Here is an 18104-nt window from a genome sequence, read left to right as displayed (position 1 = left end):
CCCTGGAGAAGCAGCACCTGATGAGTCCTAAGTGAACTCAGTGACCACCAAGCTTAGCAGGCCCTTGGGGTTCATGGGGACTGTGCTAAGGTCTTCCTCTGGGGCCACCACACTCAGGAGCACAGGAGTTTTCTCAACCTCTGGATACTAGAGGTACGACTACAAGTGGGACTGGAGATAAGAAAACACTTAAAAATGTATTAACAAGAAGCCGCTGTGCTTGAGAAGGTTGGTAATCAATGCGCTATAGCACCACGTGCTGAACTGGGGTCAGAGACCATCAGAACACTGAAGGCAGGTTTGAAAAAGCTCTCCAGGTGAGCTCACAGGGATCAGCAGCATTTCACTGAACTCTGCACCACCCACATCACAAGTGAATTGATGACAATTACTACATATTGGACAATAAGTTGAAAACAACGAAGCCAACTTGCAATGTGAAAGCTCAGCACTCAATCAGATCACTCACTAGCTCATAAATATATTCTCATGACTTCAAATATGCAGCTCAACAAAATTACAGGGCATCTTGTGTCTCAAGCTCCTAAATGCCAAGCCCATAGTCCAACTACCTATGGTGAGGTAGCCCACACTCACCACTCTGGTGTTTACTGTGTGTGAGGCAGTGTTCTAGGTGCTGGGGAAACAAACTCTATCCTCCTGAAGCTTCCATTCCAGTTGAGAGTCCAACCTAATGAATTCTGCCCACCTCACTTCAAACCTCAGTTTGGTAACTAAGTAATTCAGTTTAGTAACTAAGATTAAGCCTGGTTATCAGCAGACCTGTCCTAAGCTCACCTCCTTCATGGCACCACCTTTACCTTGTCACCCAATCCAAAAACTGAGCAGTGTTCTCGATTAATCTAGCTGCTTCTCTCCCCAGGTGCAATCAGCCTCCAACTCCATTCATTCTACCTCCTAGATCTCTGCTGAATCCATTTACTGTGCCCAAAAGGTTACATGCTGTGTGATTGCATTTATATGACATTCTTGAAATGACCAAACTATAGAAATGGAGAAAAGACCAGTGGCTGCCGGCGGTGAGAGGCGTGGGGGTGCAGGAAGGTGGGTGGGACTCTAACAGTGCAATGGGAGGGATCCTTGTGGTGCCAAAACTGTCCTGAATTGTGCACCAAGATCAGCATCCTGGCTGTGTTGTGACATCTGAGTTTTTCAAGATGTTACCATTGAGAGAAACTAGATACTGGGTATAGATATGGTTTCTTTGTATTCTTTCTTTCTTTCTTTCTTTCTTTCTTTCTTTCTTTCTTTCTTTCATTTTTTTAAAGTATTTTTAAAATTGATTTCAGAAAGATAGAAACATCAATGATGAGAGAGAATCATCAATCAGCTGCCTCCTGCATGCCCTACGCTAGGGATTGAGCCCACAACCCAGGCATGTGCTATGACCAGTAATCTAACCATGACCTCCTGGATCATAGGTCGATGCTCAGAAACCAAGTCACACCAGCCAGGCATCTCTGTATCATTTCTTAACTTCATGTCAACCCATAATTATCTTGAAATAAAAAGTTCAATTTTTAAAAACCCCAACCTGGCCACCTGCCCAGGCCAGTTAGGATTTGTGAGTGATAACAGCTGCCTTGGCCCATGGGCAGCTATCAGGAATGAGCTACAGAGGGGAACAGGTGGGCCTCTCTGAGCATAAAGTTTTCAGCTGCCTGTCACGAAGCAGAAACGGGGTGATGATATTCTTAATGTCCCAGTGACTGTGGCCAGAAAACGAAACTGTTTTACACTTGGGCCAGTCACACTCACAGTCCAACTGCTGCTCAGCTACCCTGAGATAATGAAGCCCTACGTAGGAATGAGATGAATGAGGAAATCACAAATGGAACTTAATCCTTCCCAGAGAGCTGAGCCAGATGACCTCTGAGAGTGTCTTCCACTCTAGAAGTCTCACGTATCAGGGCAAGTTATGCCTCAAGGCTATCAAGGCAGTCCTGGGAGATGAGGAGATAGTGTATGGTTCCCTCACTCTACATGTCCTGTCTCCAGAATAAGGCATGCTTGCAGGCTGGCTACTCACCTGGGTGGCAGGGTGCTGCATGGCCAACCCCCGAAGAAGCCTCAAGATAAATGGCAGGGCTGGGCGAGATAGAAACTTCTTCCAGATGTCAGCATCCAAGCTGCAAAGCAAAGAACGGCTTATTAGCAGCCAGGGAAGCAAAGGCTACCTAGAATCCAGCTGTTGATTCTGATTTGTTAAAACATGACCCTCCCAGAGTGCCACAAAGAATCACAAAGGACAGCTCAGCTGAGCAGCAGAGTGAGATGAGTGCTCTAAACAGAAACCAAAGGGCTGTCATCCTTTCCCCAGAGCTCCAAAGGACTCTGCAGTGGCTGAGAGGCACCTTGGTCCTTTCCAGAAGAGGAGGGAGACCCCCAAGGAGGGTAAAGGGGAGTAATTATGCCAAGATGATGGAGGAGGAAGGAACCAGGACAAGGGGAAGAAAAGCAGTCGCTTTGCCAAAGCCGCTTCTTACTTTTTGGCACTGGGAATGTGCTTTTTCATGTAGTCAAGTGCATTCTGGGTGATGCCCTTCTGGAGAATCAGGTCCTTTAGCTGGTGTCCATTGCTGTTGTTCTTGATGCCGGCTGCTATTTTACAGAAGCAGTCCAGGAAGACTTTGTCATCGCCACTGTGATCCTCATCATACCTAGGTGGGAAGAGCCACGAGTGTGAAGGTGTGAAAGGACTAGCATAAGCTGAACAACCTTCAACAGTCTAAACTCCTTAAGCTGATCTGGTTCTTACCTCTCTCCCTTATACCTCCTCCACAACCCCCCCACCCCCCGCCCAGCTTGTCACACCCCCTTCCCATCTTACACCCACTAAGCCTTTTCTACAGAGCCAATTTCACACAAAGTATTTTCACTATGGATTCTGCAATTAGACTAAGCCCCTTAAAGGTCTGCCAGACTGGCACGTAAAAATCTGATAAAAATTCAGGTGATTCTTCCTCAGTCTCCAGAACCAGTTCAAGGCTTTTGTGGGGACTCTCCCTTTGCCTTATTGAAGTCCAAGCAACATACTTCTCAAAGATGCAGTACGGTTTGAACCGCTCCACCAGGATCTGCATTTTCTCCACCTCTCCAAAGGAAAGGTAGGGGATGATGCGCAGCAGGCCCTGGAGCACACTCGGGTTGGAGCGAACGAAGGTGCTGTTGATCTGGTCCAAGAGCATCACCAACTGATCTTTGTCCCCGGTTAGGAGGAGGTTGCCCTGTAATAGGAAAGAGGATACGAGGGCCCTTAATGGGGTCCTCGTGGGCTGCAGCACTTCCATCAGCCATCAGAAGGAGCCCTGAAAGAACCGTCTCAGCACTACTTAGGAATAAACCATGTGAGTTCCACTAGATAAATTAGTTTTTTAATTTCTGTCGTGGATTTAATAGTCACAGGTAATCAAAGTACAATCTCCGCTCCCTCAAGAGAATGTAGGCTCCCTGGTACTCAATTATTCATCATATCTCTAGCCAAAACATTCGCATCAATAAGAATGGAGGGCAGCAATGGTGCAGTAAGTGAAGATAAATTGAACTGGGAGTTGAAGACCCGTGTTCTAGACTGAACTGCATTTCCCTGGGTTTACTTTCCTCCACTGTGAGGTGAAGGGTTGGACTGCCTATCAGCTAGAACATGTAAAATTCCATTACCAAGCAGCTTCTGAGTGCAAGAATATCCCCAGCACCTTGTTTCCTCTGAATCCACAGCTTTCGGGCTTTAATGCAATGATGTCACCATTAATTAGTTGAGCCTTGCCATTCCCATAGTTGAGCGTGTTCAGTCACTCTTGGGTGGCACAGTGAGACACAAACGAGCCTGCTGCTGGCAATGAGACAGTGCAGGTTCCCAGTGTCTGCACAGCACAGGCTGGGCTCACTCACCTTGTCCTCACTCAGGGGCTCAGCATTGGACTCATCCAGAATGATCTCCATGATGCTAAGCACCTGCTCGGCCACAGCTGCACCGCCACTGTCCTTGCTCTCCTGCTCAGCTACCAGGGCCTGTAGGAGGAGACACAGTCACTCTGGGGACAGCAACACAACCACTCGTTTATGGGATCTGCTCCTCAAAGATGTCCTTCATGGCCTGACTTCCCAGAGACTGTGTTCATTTTCTCAGAGAGAGACAGCATGTGGGCTTTGAGGGTAGTGGAAATGTGATGCTCCACATATCTTTCTGGTTGCCCTGAGGGGAGTGGCACTCTTCTCCACTGGTGTGTGGTCTGAACTGTTTTAATGACTAACTTCCTCTTGTCTCTGATCTGAATTCAGGAAAGGGACAAGGAAGCTCTTGGGTGTCATGGTGACAACATGGGGTGAACAAGTAGAACAAGGGACACCTGAATGATTCAGACAGATAAATGAAGTGCTTGAAAAGGCCACAGTCCATTTCATCTGAGTCCAGAATTGAGCTGTCTTTCCCCCTCCCAGGACTTTTAGACTCTATCCTTTGCAGCCCACACTCTTTATTTACCAAGTTTAGAGTCCCCAGCATGACATTCAAAGTGTTCATTTCCAGCTTGACCAGCTGCTGCCGGTTGACTTTCACCTTCACACAGTAACTGAACAATTTCAGCAGCACCTGACAAGAAAAGCCAGTCAACACCCATGAAACCACCTGAGAGTGAAGATGTGTGGGCAAGCAGGAGAAGAATTTAAGAGAGATCATGTACAATCAGCAGGTACTCCTCCTGAAACCCAGAGGGCAGCCGAGAGTATTCCTTAAGGGGACATGGTAAGATCCCAGGGTAAGAGGCTGAGATCCCGTATTAGGGGGGCAATTTAAACAGCAACGTTCTCCAAAAGTAGCTCCTGTGGGCGGGGTAGGTCCCCACCATCTCTAAAACCCTGGCAGAGACACCGACCCCTAAGGGAACAGGGGATGCTCTACTGCCTTAGGGGAAATTCTAGTACTAACTCAAGACTCTTAACTAACAGTCAATAGGAAGATCCAAAGCTCATGGTCTTTGGCAGCTCAGAACCATGTAGATCATTTAAGATGCAGTAATATGTGTTCTCACAGCCCCTGAAGGTAAAAATCCTAGCGTAATATCTGAGCTGCCTTTGAAATCCTCTTTCCTTTCTAATGAGACCAAGGAGTAATCAGACAAAAATCCTACAAGAAATGAAAGGATTACTTACAAAATTTAAAAAACAATAATAACAGACACAAGTACTGTTTTTGTGGGGGTTTTTTTAGGAAAAGACAATCAGACATTGGCTCCACAAGTGACTAAAGGGTCTTAGCAAAGGTTGCCATCATACTGGCATTTTAGGGGAGTGGGCCAGGAAGAGGGTAGTGAAGAAAAGGCGCCTAGATGTAGAGCTAAGGGAAGTTGCCTTTACTGGCTTGCACTGTGCATGGCACCCTGCTGCCCTCTAGAGTTAAATGGCACAATGACCACAAGCTTCTTTCCATAGGCTCTCTCCCAAAGCAGAAGGCTGATCCCACCTTACTGTCTCCAACTCACTGTTAGAAGGTGTCGTCCTTGCTTGAAATCTTTGATCCCTGCCAATCTGTTAAGCATGCATTCCAGACCCCCACACTGGGCCATCACACCAGCCATCTTATACACTTCTTCTTCATCTTCTTCTTCATCTGGAGAAGGGAAGCCGAGTAGACATAGAGGAAAAGGTGAAGATAGGCATAAAACTGATAGCCCTCTTCCGGGTTGGTAGCTATTTCCCTTTTTTCATTTTTCCAATAATGACAGTCAATAAAAGGGGTCGATATTGTATATTAAACTACACCACCTTACTCTCAGTAGCTTTTTAAAAGATCCAAGTCAATTAAAATTATTTACTCAAATATGTGAAAATATAAGTACCACAACCATCAATGGGGGGAAAAAAGAAACAACAACAAAAAAAACTAAGCTAAAAATAAATCTACACTCAAATTTGTTGCTAATTGCATTATTTTCCCCAAGGCTGGTTGTGTGTTTTTCTTCCCAACCCCAGAGGTTTCTGAATCAGGCCATAGATACCTGTGTTTTTCCTCAGTCAGAGAGGTAATTCTGATCAGAGTATTTGCCCAGAATACCTCTAAGTCCCAGGACATGAACCTCTGATTCAGGGGTCCTCAAACTTTTTAAAGTGGGGGCCAGATCACGGTCCCTCAGAGAGCTGGAGGGCCGGACTATATGAACTACTAATTCCTACTGTAACACCTCGGCTGCGCTCACTGCCCAAAAAACCTGGCGGGCCGGATCAGACTCCTCTGCGGGCCGCATGTGGCCCGCGGGCCGTAGTTTGAAGACCCCTGCGATTGGTCCCAAACCTCAACCCAACATGCAGCAATAACGGGGAAAAGGGCCACACCTGTGGTGGAATCCAGAGACTCGATGAACTCCTCAGTGGCATCACCCAGCAGCCCCCGCATCCGATAAACAATCCTCATGGGTTCTCCCTGAGCAGAGAAAGTTGAAGAAGGGAGCTTGTAAACAGACCCCCAAAATACAAAGATCTGAATACCTGGTCTCAAGTAATACTTCAGTAGTGTGGACAACTTCTATTTCTCTACATGATGTGGACCAAAGCAACTAGAATCCAAATGCACTGCATTTCCCTTAAGGGGAAGGAAGCTATTTCATTTAGTGTCTATTTAGACCAGGAATTACATGAAGCATTTTACAGACACTATCCCATTTAGTTTCATTAAACTCTATGTAATAAGTCTAACAAAGAGAGATTAAGAAAAGAGGAGGGAGGAAAATACCTAAGACTTGCATGAGCAGATAGTATTGCAGTGGCCAAAAGGACCAGACAGCTATGCTTCCTTCATTTCCTTTTCCCTCCTCAACTCCCCAACTAGTGGAACAGAAAATATGCTCCCCTGACACAGCCACTGGGAAAATGTTAATAGTTGAGCAGGCCCCCAAAAGCTGAGGATGCATTTTAGTCTCAAGGTGCCTGCACAGAAACAGTACGATCCCGCAAACCCCGCCTCCCCCTACCCCCCCAATCCCTGTACCCATCCCCCTGCTCCCCCACTACTCCCATCACAGTGCTTCCTCAGACTTTGCTCAGCCTGGCCTCACAGCAGAAAACACTCATCCTTCCCTGAAGCTCTTCCACCTTCCCTAGCCAAGTGCTTCAAGCAGAGGGCAAGTTGCCTGGTTCTTTCCACAACCAGTCAGAGGAAGGGCAGCTTAAGAGCTGCTGCAAGCTGGGTAAGTGATGACCGAAGCAGCTCCTCCTGATACAAGTCTGCACACATTGGAAAAGGAAGACAAGCACATACCTCATTCGTGGTGCACCAGACCTTCTTATAAACTTCGGCCACAGGAAGGTCCAAACTAATGATTTTATTGTTCACTAGAAGCTGAATAGAAAAGTAGACAAGGCTGTTATTCCAGGTAATTGTAAGGCAAGTCAATTTCAAGATCAAAGGGCACTTTATAGCAGTGATTCATAAATCATAATTTTTATGTGTTGAGGATCAATCAACTCTCCCGCTCTAAAATATGCACGTGTGCACAACATAAAATTTTATGCACAATTTCTTGGGTTGCAAACACCCTTAACCCAAACCATGGATTCTAGGCTAAAAACTGCTGAAGACTTTCTCTTAGCCTGACTCCATTTTCAGGCTCAGCACCAGAAAAAGCCAATTTCTCTATTTCATCCAACCTGCTTTCACTATGTACCAGAAGGTGCCAGATACAGAGCCAGGAATCTGCACCAGAGCTCATGTGCCAGTGTTTAGGGAGATTAATGGGAATCACTGGAAACCTCTGCCAGAACAACAAGAATACTAAAAGTCTATCCCATGACAAGTGACAGCCACTAATCCTTTGCTTACCTCATGCCAGGCCTGGAGCGGAGCCCTTTACAGGTAATTAACCTTTATATCAAGTAAGTGGGAATCCTTGGCCCCCATTTATAGATAGAAAGCCGAAGCAAGCTAGCTGCCAAACGTTAACCAGCTTCTAAAGGAAGGAACTTGGATCTCATCTCAGCCCACGCTCTTAACTGTAGCAGCTATCCCATGTTTGTTACCTCCATCCCACTGTCATCCTCCAGGAGAGCCACCAGGTCACAGTCCTGGCAAATCTTGTTCTTTATATCCCTCATAAGTGGCCCGATGCCCGGCTCGTTGCTGCTGTATGGGTTGCCAGGCATCCTGCCCTGTAAGAAGTCTTCTTGTTGGGGATCCTTCTCCAGGGTCACAAAGAACTCAGTGACTTCGTTCTCCTCCTAAAGAGCAGAGAGAAGGAGGCATCAGAAGGGACGGCATAAAGATATGTGTAGAGGGATGGCAGCAGCCTTTTAGGTTTATACCATACTGCCTTGTTCCATGAACACTGAGGGAAACACACCAGATTTATCCAGTTCCCTACACATTTAAAGATATAAAAAACTGGAAGCTCGGGGTGATTCCAAAAATCCAAATATAATTCAAACAGCTGTAAATATCAAGCATCTCCTCTGAAACTCAAGAGTGGGTTAGGAGAGAAACCTAAATAAGCAGTGAGGCGTGACATGAAAGCTGTTACTGAAATGAGGAAGAGGAGGCTTTCCTCCGCCTGCTCATCTCATGTGATGTCGACAGGTTTGAGGCTAATGACTCTGTTATGGTGGCCCTTGAGTCAAGAAAAGGGTCTCCTTTATATTACAGAGCATCAGACACGCCCACTGCCAATGACCTCTCATCAATATCTGAGGACACTGGTGTTTTTCATCCCTTCTCAATAACAAGAGGATCTTTGGCTCACACTATGCTTCTCCACAGCTCAGGCCGAGGAACAAATATTCATGCATGTGTACTCAAAACGGGGGAAGATAAGAAGTGTAGTGAACATTTCTTATTCCTCAGCTCAATACTATTCTTTTATAGCATATCTGATTGATACGCAGTGGGATTCTGGCAATGGGAGGTTAGACCCAGGTTTTTAAAAAGGCTGATCTTATCTTATATTTAGGAAATAAAACCAAGGAAGGCCTTTTGATTTTCTATCATCAAAATCAGGAAAATTATGAGGTTACTTCTGGGTTTATGTCAGTGGTAGCTTCTAAAATGTCAACTAGATGGCCCACAGCTGGTAAGATGGTCATTGCCCATGACCACAATGGATCACCAAGAGATTTCAGGGCAGAAAGGCTCATGCAGACGCCCCGAGAGCCTGAGAAGTACCACTGCTTACGGGATAAATGATGCTGCAGAGCCTCTCAAAGATGAAGACAGGGGTCCGGTAGTCATCCAGATTGTAGCGCTTGGCTGTCTCAATGCACACGGCCATGAAGGCCTTGGTTTCCGATTCTGTACCTGCCAGAAATCAAAGCAGTCAAGTCAGTTAGGGGAAGCAATTCACACAGAAACCAGGAAGATGTTTTGAATGAAGTATCATCAATGACAGAGTCTTTCTGCCTGGTATGTTTTTAAATCCCCTATATGGCAATATCAACAGTTCAACTGGAAACTTGAAGCTGATTGAGTTTTATTCTCACACCACATTCTGTTTGAAAGCCTTAATATCCAAGACACCATGCATCATGATCAATTGTGTACATGTCTTTCTTTCAGAATTATAACCTCGCATTGCTTGACCAATATAGGTACCCAAAAATGTCAAATATTGACGTTTTAACATAATCCTAACTGTATTTCAGTCAAATCAAAGGGAAGTTATAAGCTTCATTCTAAATGTTTAGTTGGATTGCCTTCTATAAGCCAAAGACATAACTTCAAGTCATACAGAGAAGAAATATCCTGCTGAAAAGAGTCCAAGTGACAAAGCGACAAACAAGCCATGCACGGCGTAATAAAACGGCAACAGAAGGACCTCCATGTTCACTAATATAGCAGACTATGTTCCCAGACCTACTCCCCACTTCTCACCACTTAAAAATAATTTCAAATATGGCATAAAAAGGTACCAGTGAACTGCCACACTAGCAAAGAATCAAAAGCCAAAATCTAAGAGAAATCAGGAACCCAGGAGAGTTAGCAAAACACTGAGTTGCTTTTGCCTTGAACTTTGGCTTCCATAACCTGGCAAGATCTGAAACCCGGATACAAAGCCCCAAACCTGCCAGGGTGGAAAGTCTAGCGGGAATGCCCTGCACACACGTAAATCTGGTGCCCTAAGAGAGCTCTACTTTGGTTTAAGGTTCAACTATTGTAGAAATGTCTTGCATTTTCTCCCAGGCAAATAACTGACAGGAAATTGTCTTCCCTTAAAATGTGTCACTGAGTAGAGGAAGGAAAAAAAATCTCTGCAAACCCAGCCATTCAAAGGTTTGTGACTCATACTATCTCAGGGTCTAAAAACCCAAAATTTAGAACTTTGCTGAAGACAAGCTCCTGGGATGGTAGTGCCCTGAGATGCCTCACAGAAGCAGTTACAAATACTCTCTTTAAAAAAAAAAAAAAAGATCTTAGACTTCAATCTTAAAGAATTTCCACAGATAAATCCTCAAAACACAATAAATAAATAAATAATCATAAAATAGAAAAAAGTTTAAGGTACCATAATAACCAAAATAACACACAGACGAATCAGATTAATAAATATTTCAAGTTTTAGAATTACCAGGCATAGGAATATGTTTGATGTGTTGAAAGAGTATATAAGGGATGGGAAATGTCAATAAAAAGCTGTAAGGCTATAAAATCTACATAGAACTAACTGTAAGAACACACTAGGTAGATTAAACAAGTAGCAAAAAGTATAGGAAAAAAATTAATAAATTGAACGATAGAATAGAGAAAATCATCCAAAATCAGCAAAAAGACACAGGGAGGTACACACTATGAAAGAGAGGTGAAGAAATATGGATGACAGAGTGAGTGGAGTTTCCAGGGACAAGGGACAATGGCTAAAGATTTTCTATAATCAAAGAAAGACACTAACTTGAGAAGCTTTGGCCTCTTGGCCAAATTTACAACTCCAAGAACCAGTCTTCTCTTGAGAGAAGTTCTCCTCCTTCTCTATCTCAATGCATGAACCCCTCCTCTGGCTCTGCAGAACTCAGGGGAATCAGACTAATGTGCCCAGGCAGACCCCTAGGGACATGGGGGCCTTGGGCTCCAGGCCCCTGGCAGTGCTACCTGTGGTCATGTCCTCCAACATCTCCAGCAGCATATCCTGGGTCTCATCGATCAGCTTGGTCCTCTGCACCACCAGCTTTCGCAGGCACAGGTATCCATTCAGCACTGTACCCACCAAGCGACTTTTAAAGTGCCTCTTGATGGATTCCACCTCGACAAACGAGGAAAGAAGGCCTGTGGGGACAGGAAAAAGTTGTTGCAAAAGCTCTGATTGAGAATATAAGCAAGGAAGGTTTGTGTCTTCAGAAGATAATGAACAACTCAAAAGCAGAAAAAAGCTATCTTTGTGATTGGCACAGAGCAGGTGCTCAATGAGTGTACTAGTCAATAGAGAACAGGAACTCAGATGAAGAGAACAATGCAGAACTTTAGTGTTCACTATGGTCAATCTCAACACCCAAGGAACTAAGGGTCATCCCCAAACTGCACCCAGGGTGCCATAAAGGAAGGGTCTGGCAGCTTCCTCTACCTGTGAGACTCTTGAGGGCATAGCCCTGCTGCAGATCAGTGCTCAGGGTTGCCTCCTCCAGAGCCAGCAAGCGGGCTATTTCCTAAACAGGACATAAGCACAGTTAGTGTGACAGCACTGCCAACGACACTCGTCACCTCCACCACCAGTCCAGAGCTTTCAGCATCAACCAAAGACACTCTGTGGTGACCACTGTTTCATTCCAATGATCCCTGAAGTTGAATCTTTGCAAAACTCCTTTCCAAGAAGCCAAAGGCAATTACATTCATAATAAGGGATTGCTTAAAAACTGGGAAGAGCCTAAAGGCCCCCAAGGGAAGGAGCTCTCCTGGCTGCAGGATGGGATACCTTGGTGATGAGGTTGCCCACGTAGGGCAGGACTCCCCGCGCTGCCAGGTAGACTTTCCAGTGAGCGGAAGTGATGAGCTTCTGGTAGAGAGCCAAGTACTCAGCAGCGCACTCGCCAGCTACGCTCAGTTCGTCCAGGTAACTGCCATCGAGACAGACAGGGCACTGTGAGAACTCAAACAGCTCCAACAGTCTACTAGTTCCTTACACTCCTTCACCTTTCCTGTCTTCTGCCATCCTTCACCCCCCTTCTTTCCTGCCCCCCTTCCTTCCGGATCAGAGGAAGGGCCCTTGAGAAAACCCAAACTTCCCACTTGGGAAGAACCCAGAGAACACAACAGGGGATGGGATGCAATAAATAAAAGGAATAAGCACCAAAATATGATTAGCGATTACTTGGGCAGCGAAACTATTTTTGACTGAATCACTTAAAAGGCAAGTGTACCATAATTTCAATAATGAAGGTTTTGAAATTAGACTGCCTGAACTCAAAGGCTGCCCTCTGGTGGAGAAGTTAATTAACCCCTTTTAGCCCAGGTTGCTTTGAAAATTGAATGGGATGATGCATGGCAAGCTTTCTTTATGTGCTCATAAGCTGGTGCTGGTGCTCCATTACTACTACTACCACTAAAACTCAGCTTTTTAATACTGTTTTGTTTCTGTGGTCTTGGGTGTGCCTCCCATCATTCCTATCTATGGATTCCCCTGGGAAAGCAGAGAAGGCTCTAGATGAAGTCTAACCACTCTCCCCATCCCACCCTCAAATAGTACCTCGTGAGGAGGTCAAGGACCTGCTGCTTGCGGCTGGGAATGGTGGCTAGAGCTTCCACAATAGTACAGGCTGCCTGCCGAGCTGCCTGCGTCGCTGGAGTAAAGAGCACCTGCAGGGCACAAGAGGAAAGCCTGGCTCAGATGACAGCCTCTCACCAGGCCCCTGGCAGGGCAGTCAACTACTCCCCATCCCGGGCATCTTCCAGGAAAAGATTAAAGGCAAAAGTCACCCGCTAACTAGCATCAGATCTGACTGCCAGACTGGGAAAGAGGCTGCTAAGGAGCCTTCTTCTTCATGGAGATTTTCTCCATCAAGTAATTTGGAGAATATACCTAAGATGACCGAACTGGGAAAAAGAAAAGCAGGTATTTTCCCTAGTAAACATTCCTGTAATTCTATTTCAGGGACATTCCATGTCAAGTATTTTTCATTTTACATATCAATAGACAAGAATTACTTTAATCCTTTAAAACATTAGCTAGGAAGAAGAGGGAGAGGTCAGCAGAAGGTATGAAAGACGGAAGGAGAAAAGGGGAGTGTGGGCACTGTGACTCAGTCTATTAAGTGGTCAGGGAGGGAGCAGAGAGCAGGACGAGCCTGAAGAGAGGGGCAGAGAAATTCTGCTCTGGTCAGCGGTGGCTGCAACCAAGACCCTCAACCACTCCCTATTTGAAAGGCAAATTGTGATTAGGGTAATTATAAAAATAATGTTGGCCACAGATTCCTTTGCAAAAAAGCAAAGAGAAGGAACAGAAGCAGAGTAAATGTGGGAAGGTGCTCAGTATCTGGGGCTGGGCAGCTAGGGCAGGGCCCAGGGGTGGGGTCACTCACTTGCCGTAGCCAGTTGTTATGGCCCAGTTTGAGATCCAAGGGGGAGGTCCTCTTTCCCCGACGACTCAGGAACTGCTTCCACCTCCACACGTACTTCTCAGTCAAATAGAGATGGTGGAGCTCAGATTTGCTTGGGGACTTCCCATTGCCATCTACCCCTGGAAGGCAAAAGGGTACAAGAGGAAATAAGGAAAAGAAACTAAGAAAAGAAGGTAAGGATTTAGGCTGTCAGGACAGGGGTTGGAGGGACTGATTTCCCCAGTCTTGAAGAAACAAGCACACCTCTGATAGGAAGACACTTCTTCCAGGCTTCATAGGATGCTTTGGGGTCTCTCTTGAGCCACAGTTGAGCCTGAGCATGGATCTCATTGCAGTAAGGCTTCACTGTAGTGAGGGCCTCCACAGGAACATCCTACAGGAGGAAAGTGGAGCAAGGGAAAGCGTGTGAGGCCATACTTGAGCCACAGCTCCAACACAGTGGCACTGGTAGCCCAAGGGAGCATGTGCAAAGGCAAGAAGATCAGAAGGATCAACTGTCACATCTTTATGCTCAAATACATGTTCCTGTTAAAGCATTCTGATCCAATTTAGCAGTAGCATCTCCACTGAGCTTAAGATCACTGATTTGATTATGCAAGTTAAGATGTAGCTGCTTCCTACAGACCATTCTATAGCCACATACACTAACACCTATCCCCAGGCTGACTGGCAGTTTCCCAACATAAATCTTTAAGGAATCACTGGGCAGCCTACAGAATTTAAAGGGCCACTACTGACCAGAACTCTAAACCTCAAACTTTTTGGCTTCAGAACCTAACTCTCTTAAAAAATCCATTACCTACCAACCTAAATGACATTTTTAATATTTTCCAAAACAAACAAAATCTAGAGAAAGGAATGGCACAGTTTTCTATTTTTCAAAATAACTTAACTGCTTTAATAAGACAACTGGATTCTCATATCAGCTTCTGCTTCCAAACAATAGTGATACGCTGTTTTGGTTAAATATATGAAAAATACTTAGCCCTACACAGACATATAGTTAGAAAAGGGAAGAAAATATTTATTGCTTTCCAATTAATTTTAGATTTTCTTTGATACTACACCGAAATTCAACAAATTTTAGGTTAAAGACTGACTGCAATGTGGAATCTAAAACACATCCAATAAACTTTTCATATTCCATTACACTAAAATTCATCTTTTACCCATACATGTTTCTGTAATATGCACTGATCATTTGGAAAATACGCTAATTCCTCTTCAAGTGACAGGCTCACTTTATTAATTTGTTAAGAAAATGTCTGCCTGGCACTAATTCTGAGCAACGACAATTTGCCTATCAGTTGTCCTTGCAAGCACAGATGGGCTCTGGAAAAAGCGTTAGCTCAGCTGGCCTCTCCAACAATCAAGGTTGTTTCCTCAAGACAACCTTGCACTTTGGAGTGAAGCAGGAGCTCTCTGTGAGTATTTCCCACCCTGTCCCACTGAATAATACTAAGGAGATTAGTACTCAAGAGTCGAGATTCACTGAGATTAATTTGCACTACTCCATCAGGAAGCTCTGGAATGAAACTGCATGGCAGTGGAGAGCCCATGAAGCTGATGCCGCTGCCTCTTCTGCTAAGACACCAGCAGTCTTACCAGCATTGACTCTGCACCATCGGCACAAACATCCATAGAGTGCAAAGGGCAAATAGTGATTTAGGGTAAATATAAAAATAATATTGGCCACAGATTCCTTGCTGTCTTGGGAACTGTGGGCTGCTCTCTCTGGGCTGTAACTAGGCATCAGCCTTGGAGGGTAAGAACTCTGGGGAAATCTTTCACCTTTCACTGTGGATAAAATGAGTAATGTGCGGATGAGGTCCTTCTATTCAATCAAGGACCAATTTCACTTGCTGGGAGTCAGCTCTGAGGGGAAATAAACCTTCATCAAAGGGAAGGAAGGAAGGAAGGCACCGAAAGTGCTCTTTCCTGAGGACGGTCTGGGCAGACCAGGACGAAGGAAATGTTCAACAGCAGCTTCCTCCCTAGTGTACACCACTCTGAAAGCAAGCTTCCTGCAAGGAAGGCTGTTTCCATCAAGAGATTCTATCCTAATGGAGCAGGATTTGGAATGGCCTAGAACCACAATGAGGGGTCAGAGGCAGCAAGCCTCAGGCATGGCCGAGATAAAAAATTATGGTGTATATAGCTGGTACAGGCAAGTCTATCTGTGACCTGGCTTTTAGGATAAGAACTTGGCTTTATTCATTCACTTAACAAAAATTTACTGAGTGGTTATTATATGCTAGATACTGGACATAAAAAAGTTTATTAGTAAGATAGTCCCTGGGTTCAAGGAACTTGCAACCAGCCTAGCAGAGAAGAAGTGGATCTTCTGAGGAGCAGCTAAGGATCGAAGGAGTATTTTAGACAAAGGGGACAATGTGTGTGTGTGTGTGTGTGTGTGTGTGTGTGTGTGTGTGTATATATATATACACACACACACACACACACACACATAGCCACAGCTAACATTTAGTAAGGACTAACTTGGGTCAGACTCTGCTCTGAGAATTTGATCTTCATTAAGTCACTTATTCTTTACAACATTTCAAGGTGGAGACTATTCCCACTTTACAGATAGAAAAAGTGAGGAATCTAAGTTAAATAACTTTCCAAGATCAAGTTACTGGTAATGGAAGACATCTCTGCACACACCGCATGGCAAAGGCACAGGGACAGGAAGAACACCATACTGTCCGGGAGCTGCAAGTCACGTGATGTGATGGCAGAAAGAGTAGCCTTCCATGGTCAACCACTTTGTTCTCTGTGTGTGTGTGTGTGTGTGTGTGTGTGTGTGTGTGTGTATACATACATACATATATATGTTTGTGTGTTTTTTCTTTAATATTTTTATTGATTTCAGAAAGAAGAGAAACATCAATGATGAGATAGAATCATTGATTGGCTGCCTCCTGCTCGCCCCCTATTGGGGATCCAGCCCACAACCCGAGCATGTGCCCTGAACCAGGAATAGAACTGTGACTTCCTGGCTCACAGGTCGATGCTAAATCACTGCGCCATGCCAGCCGGGCTATATTTTTGTGCTTATTTTACCCCTGACTTTCCTCTGAGAAAACCTCTCAAAAATCCCGAACCATCTCTGCTGACCTGCGGCAAAGGAAGCAATGGTGCTCCCCAGGTCAGGGGGTTCAGACAGGGCAGAGCACAGTGCTGGCCGGGACATGGTGGGGCTCCCACCCATCCCTTCCCTCGGAGACTCCCTGCCCAGTACCTTGTTCTTCTTGCTGGTTGGAGCAGGTGGTTTAATCAGCTTCTGTAAGATCCGCAGGCACATGAGGGTAATGTTCTCAACAACCACGGGGGTCTTAATGTTCACAGCCATGAGGAAAAGGCTGAGAGCTGGGTCGGAAGGGAAGGCAGAGTCACGATCATAAAACATCTCACAGCTGCTCCTAAAGGCTGTCCCACATCCCTTCCTCTCTGTGGCTGGGACTGCACCTTGAGGTCTCCTTTCCTTTCTCTTAAAAGCTCCCAACCAGATTTCCCCAAACTCACCACAGCGCAACCGGAGCTCCCAGCAGCTGTCCTCCTTCGAGATAGAATCTGTCAGCAGCAGCATTTCATACTGAAGGCTACTTGCCTAGAAGACCAACAGGAAGAGACATGAGTAGAGAAGGGTCTGAAAGTCAATCCCAGGACTGGCTGTGGCCAAACTCTGACCCATGCACTAAGAACTAAAATTTCTGGTCATAAGTGGCATCATCAGAGAGAGAAGAGAAAGAGGGAGGCCCTTGTACTCCATATGGCAGACCACCCACTTCTCTTTTCTGTGTGGAGTTGGGTCTAACCTGGCAAAATCACTCTGGGACATGAGCTCTGCAAACAAACATGCTGTTCAGTCATGACAACAGACTGGCAGGAAGGAAACGAAGGAACAAAGAAGGAAAGTGAGGGAGGAGTCAGAGGGGACACCTGTCCTGCTCACCAGATCAGGATTGGCCCAGTGACCCTTCAGGGCTGTGGAGACTTTGCCAATGATCAGGTCATTCATTTGCTGGGTGGCTTCTGGATTGTCTCTGCAGAAGCAAAACACAGGGTCCTGTTACTCACCATTGGCTGTGCCCCTTCTTCCCACCTGAAGGAGCCCAAAGAAGAGGAAATCGATGTCTAGGGCTACCTGGCCTTCCCAGGGCAAGACTATACAGCGTTAGCCCACAAGACCCTGGTGTGTAGTAAAAAGCACACGTCACAAGCCGCCTTTCCTGGGAGGAGACCCTGGCTGGGGAGGAGCAGCACCACCTTAGGGGAGACTGTGTTACCCCACCCACGTCCCAGGCTGCAGAGCCCTCAGGTGCCAGGTGGTGTAATCAGTCGCCAGATCTAGGCGTTCACACCCAGTCTTGGCTACAACCCTTTCCGTATCTTCTCCAACTGCCTCCATTTCCCACAAGGCATCCATGGCCCTTTGTAATAATGTCTACATTAACTATTACAAAAACCGTAAATTGTATCACATCACTTTCTTGCTTTCCAACGCTTTCTAAATAAAATCTAAAGTTCTTAAAATGGCCTACAAGACACCTTCATGA

General features: G+C 45.5%; 1 protein-coding gene across 10 annotated transcripts in view; it reads right to left on the bottom strand.

Annotated features, from left to right (window-relative positions):
• The window catches only part of UBR4 (ubiquitin protein ligase E3 component n-recognin 4), a 120763-nt gene that overhangs the window by 14865 nt on the left and 87794 nt on the right, over nucleotides 1-18104 (bottom strand). For all 10 annotated transcript variants that reach the window (XM_084875209.1, XM_084875212.1, XM_084875211.1 and 7 more), the window contains 19 exons: nucleotides 17501-17591; nucleotides 17071-17155; nucleotides 16787-16914; nucleotides 13786-13915; nucleotides 13504-13661; nucleotides 12672-12781; nucleotides 11901-12042; nucleotides 11553-11634; nucleotides 11084-11257; nucleotides 9177-9298; nucleotides 8032-8229; nucleotides 7274-7354; nucleotides 6352-6439; nucleotides 5502-5629; nucleotides 4505-4612; nucleotides 3913-4032; nucleotides 3058-3248; nucleotides 2508-2681; nucleotides 2051-2150 (listed from right to left, as the gene is read on the bottom strand). In XM_084875209.1, coding sequence (XP_084731335.1) covers nucleotides 2051-2150; nucleotides 2508-2681; nucleotides 3058-3248; nucleotides 3913-4032; nucleotides 4505-4612; nucleotides 5502-5629; nucleotides 6352-6439; nucleotides 7274-7354; nucleotides 8032-8229; nucleotides 9177-9298; nucleotides 11084-11257; nucleotides 11553-11634; nucleotides 11901-12042; nucleotides 12672-12781; nucleotides 13504-13661; nucleotides 13786-13915; nucleotides 16787-16914; nucleotides 17071-17155; nucleotides 17501-17591 — 2410 coding nt within the window. The remainder of the gene's footprint in view (nucleotides 1-2050; nucleotides 2151-2507; nucleotides 2682-3057; nucleotides 3249-3912; nucleotides 4033-4504; nucleotides 4613-5501; nucleotides 5630-6351; nucleotides 6440-7273; nucleotides 7355-8031; nucleotides 8230-9176; nucleotides 9299-11083; nucleotides 11258-11552; nucleotides 11635-11900; nucleotides 12043-12671; nucleotides 12782-13503; nucleotides 13662-13785; nucleotides 13916-16786; nucleotides 16915-17070; nucleotides 17156-17500; nucleotides 17592-18104) is intronic.

The sequence above is a fragment of the Pipistrellus hanaki genome, assembly GCF_964339955.1.
Source record: "Pipistrellus hanaki genome assembly, chromosome: 2".
NCBI classification, from domain to species: domain Eukaryota; kingdom Metazoa; phylum Chordata; class Mammalia; order Chiroptera; family Vespertilionidae; genus Pipistrellus; species Pipistrellus hanaki.
This window is presented reverse-complemented; position numbering and strand designations above follow the sequence as displayed.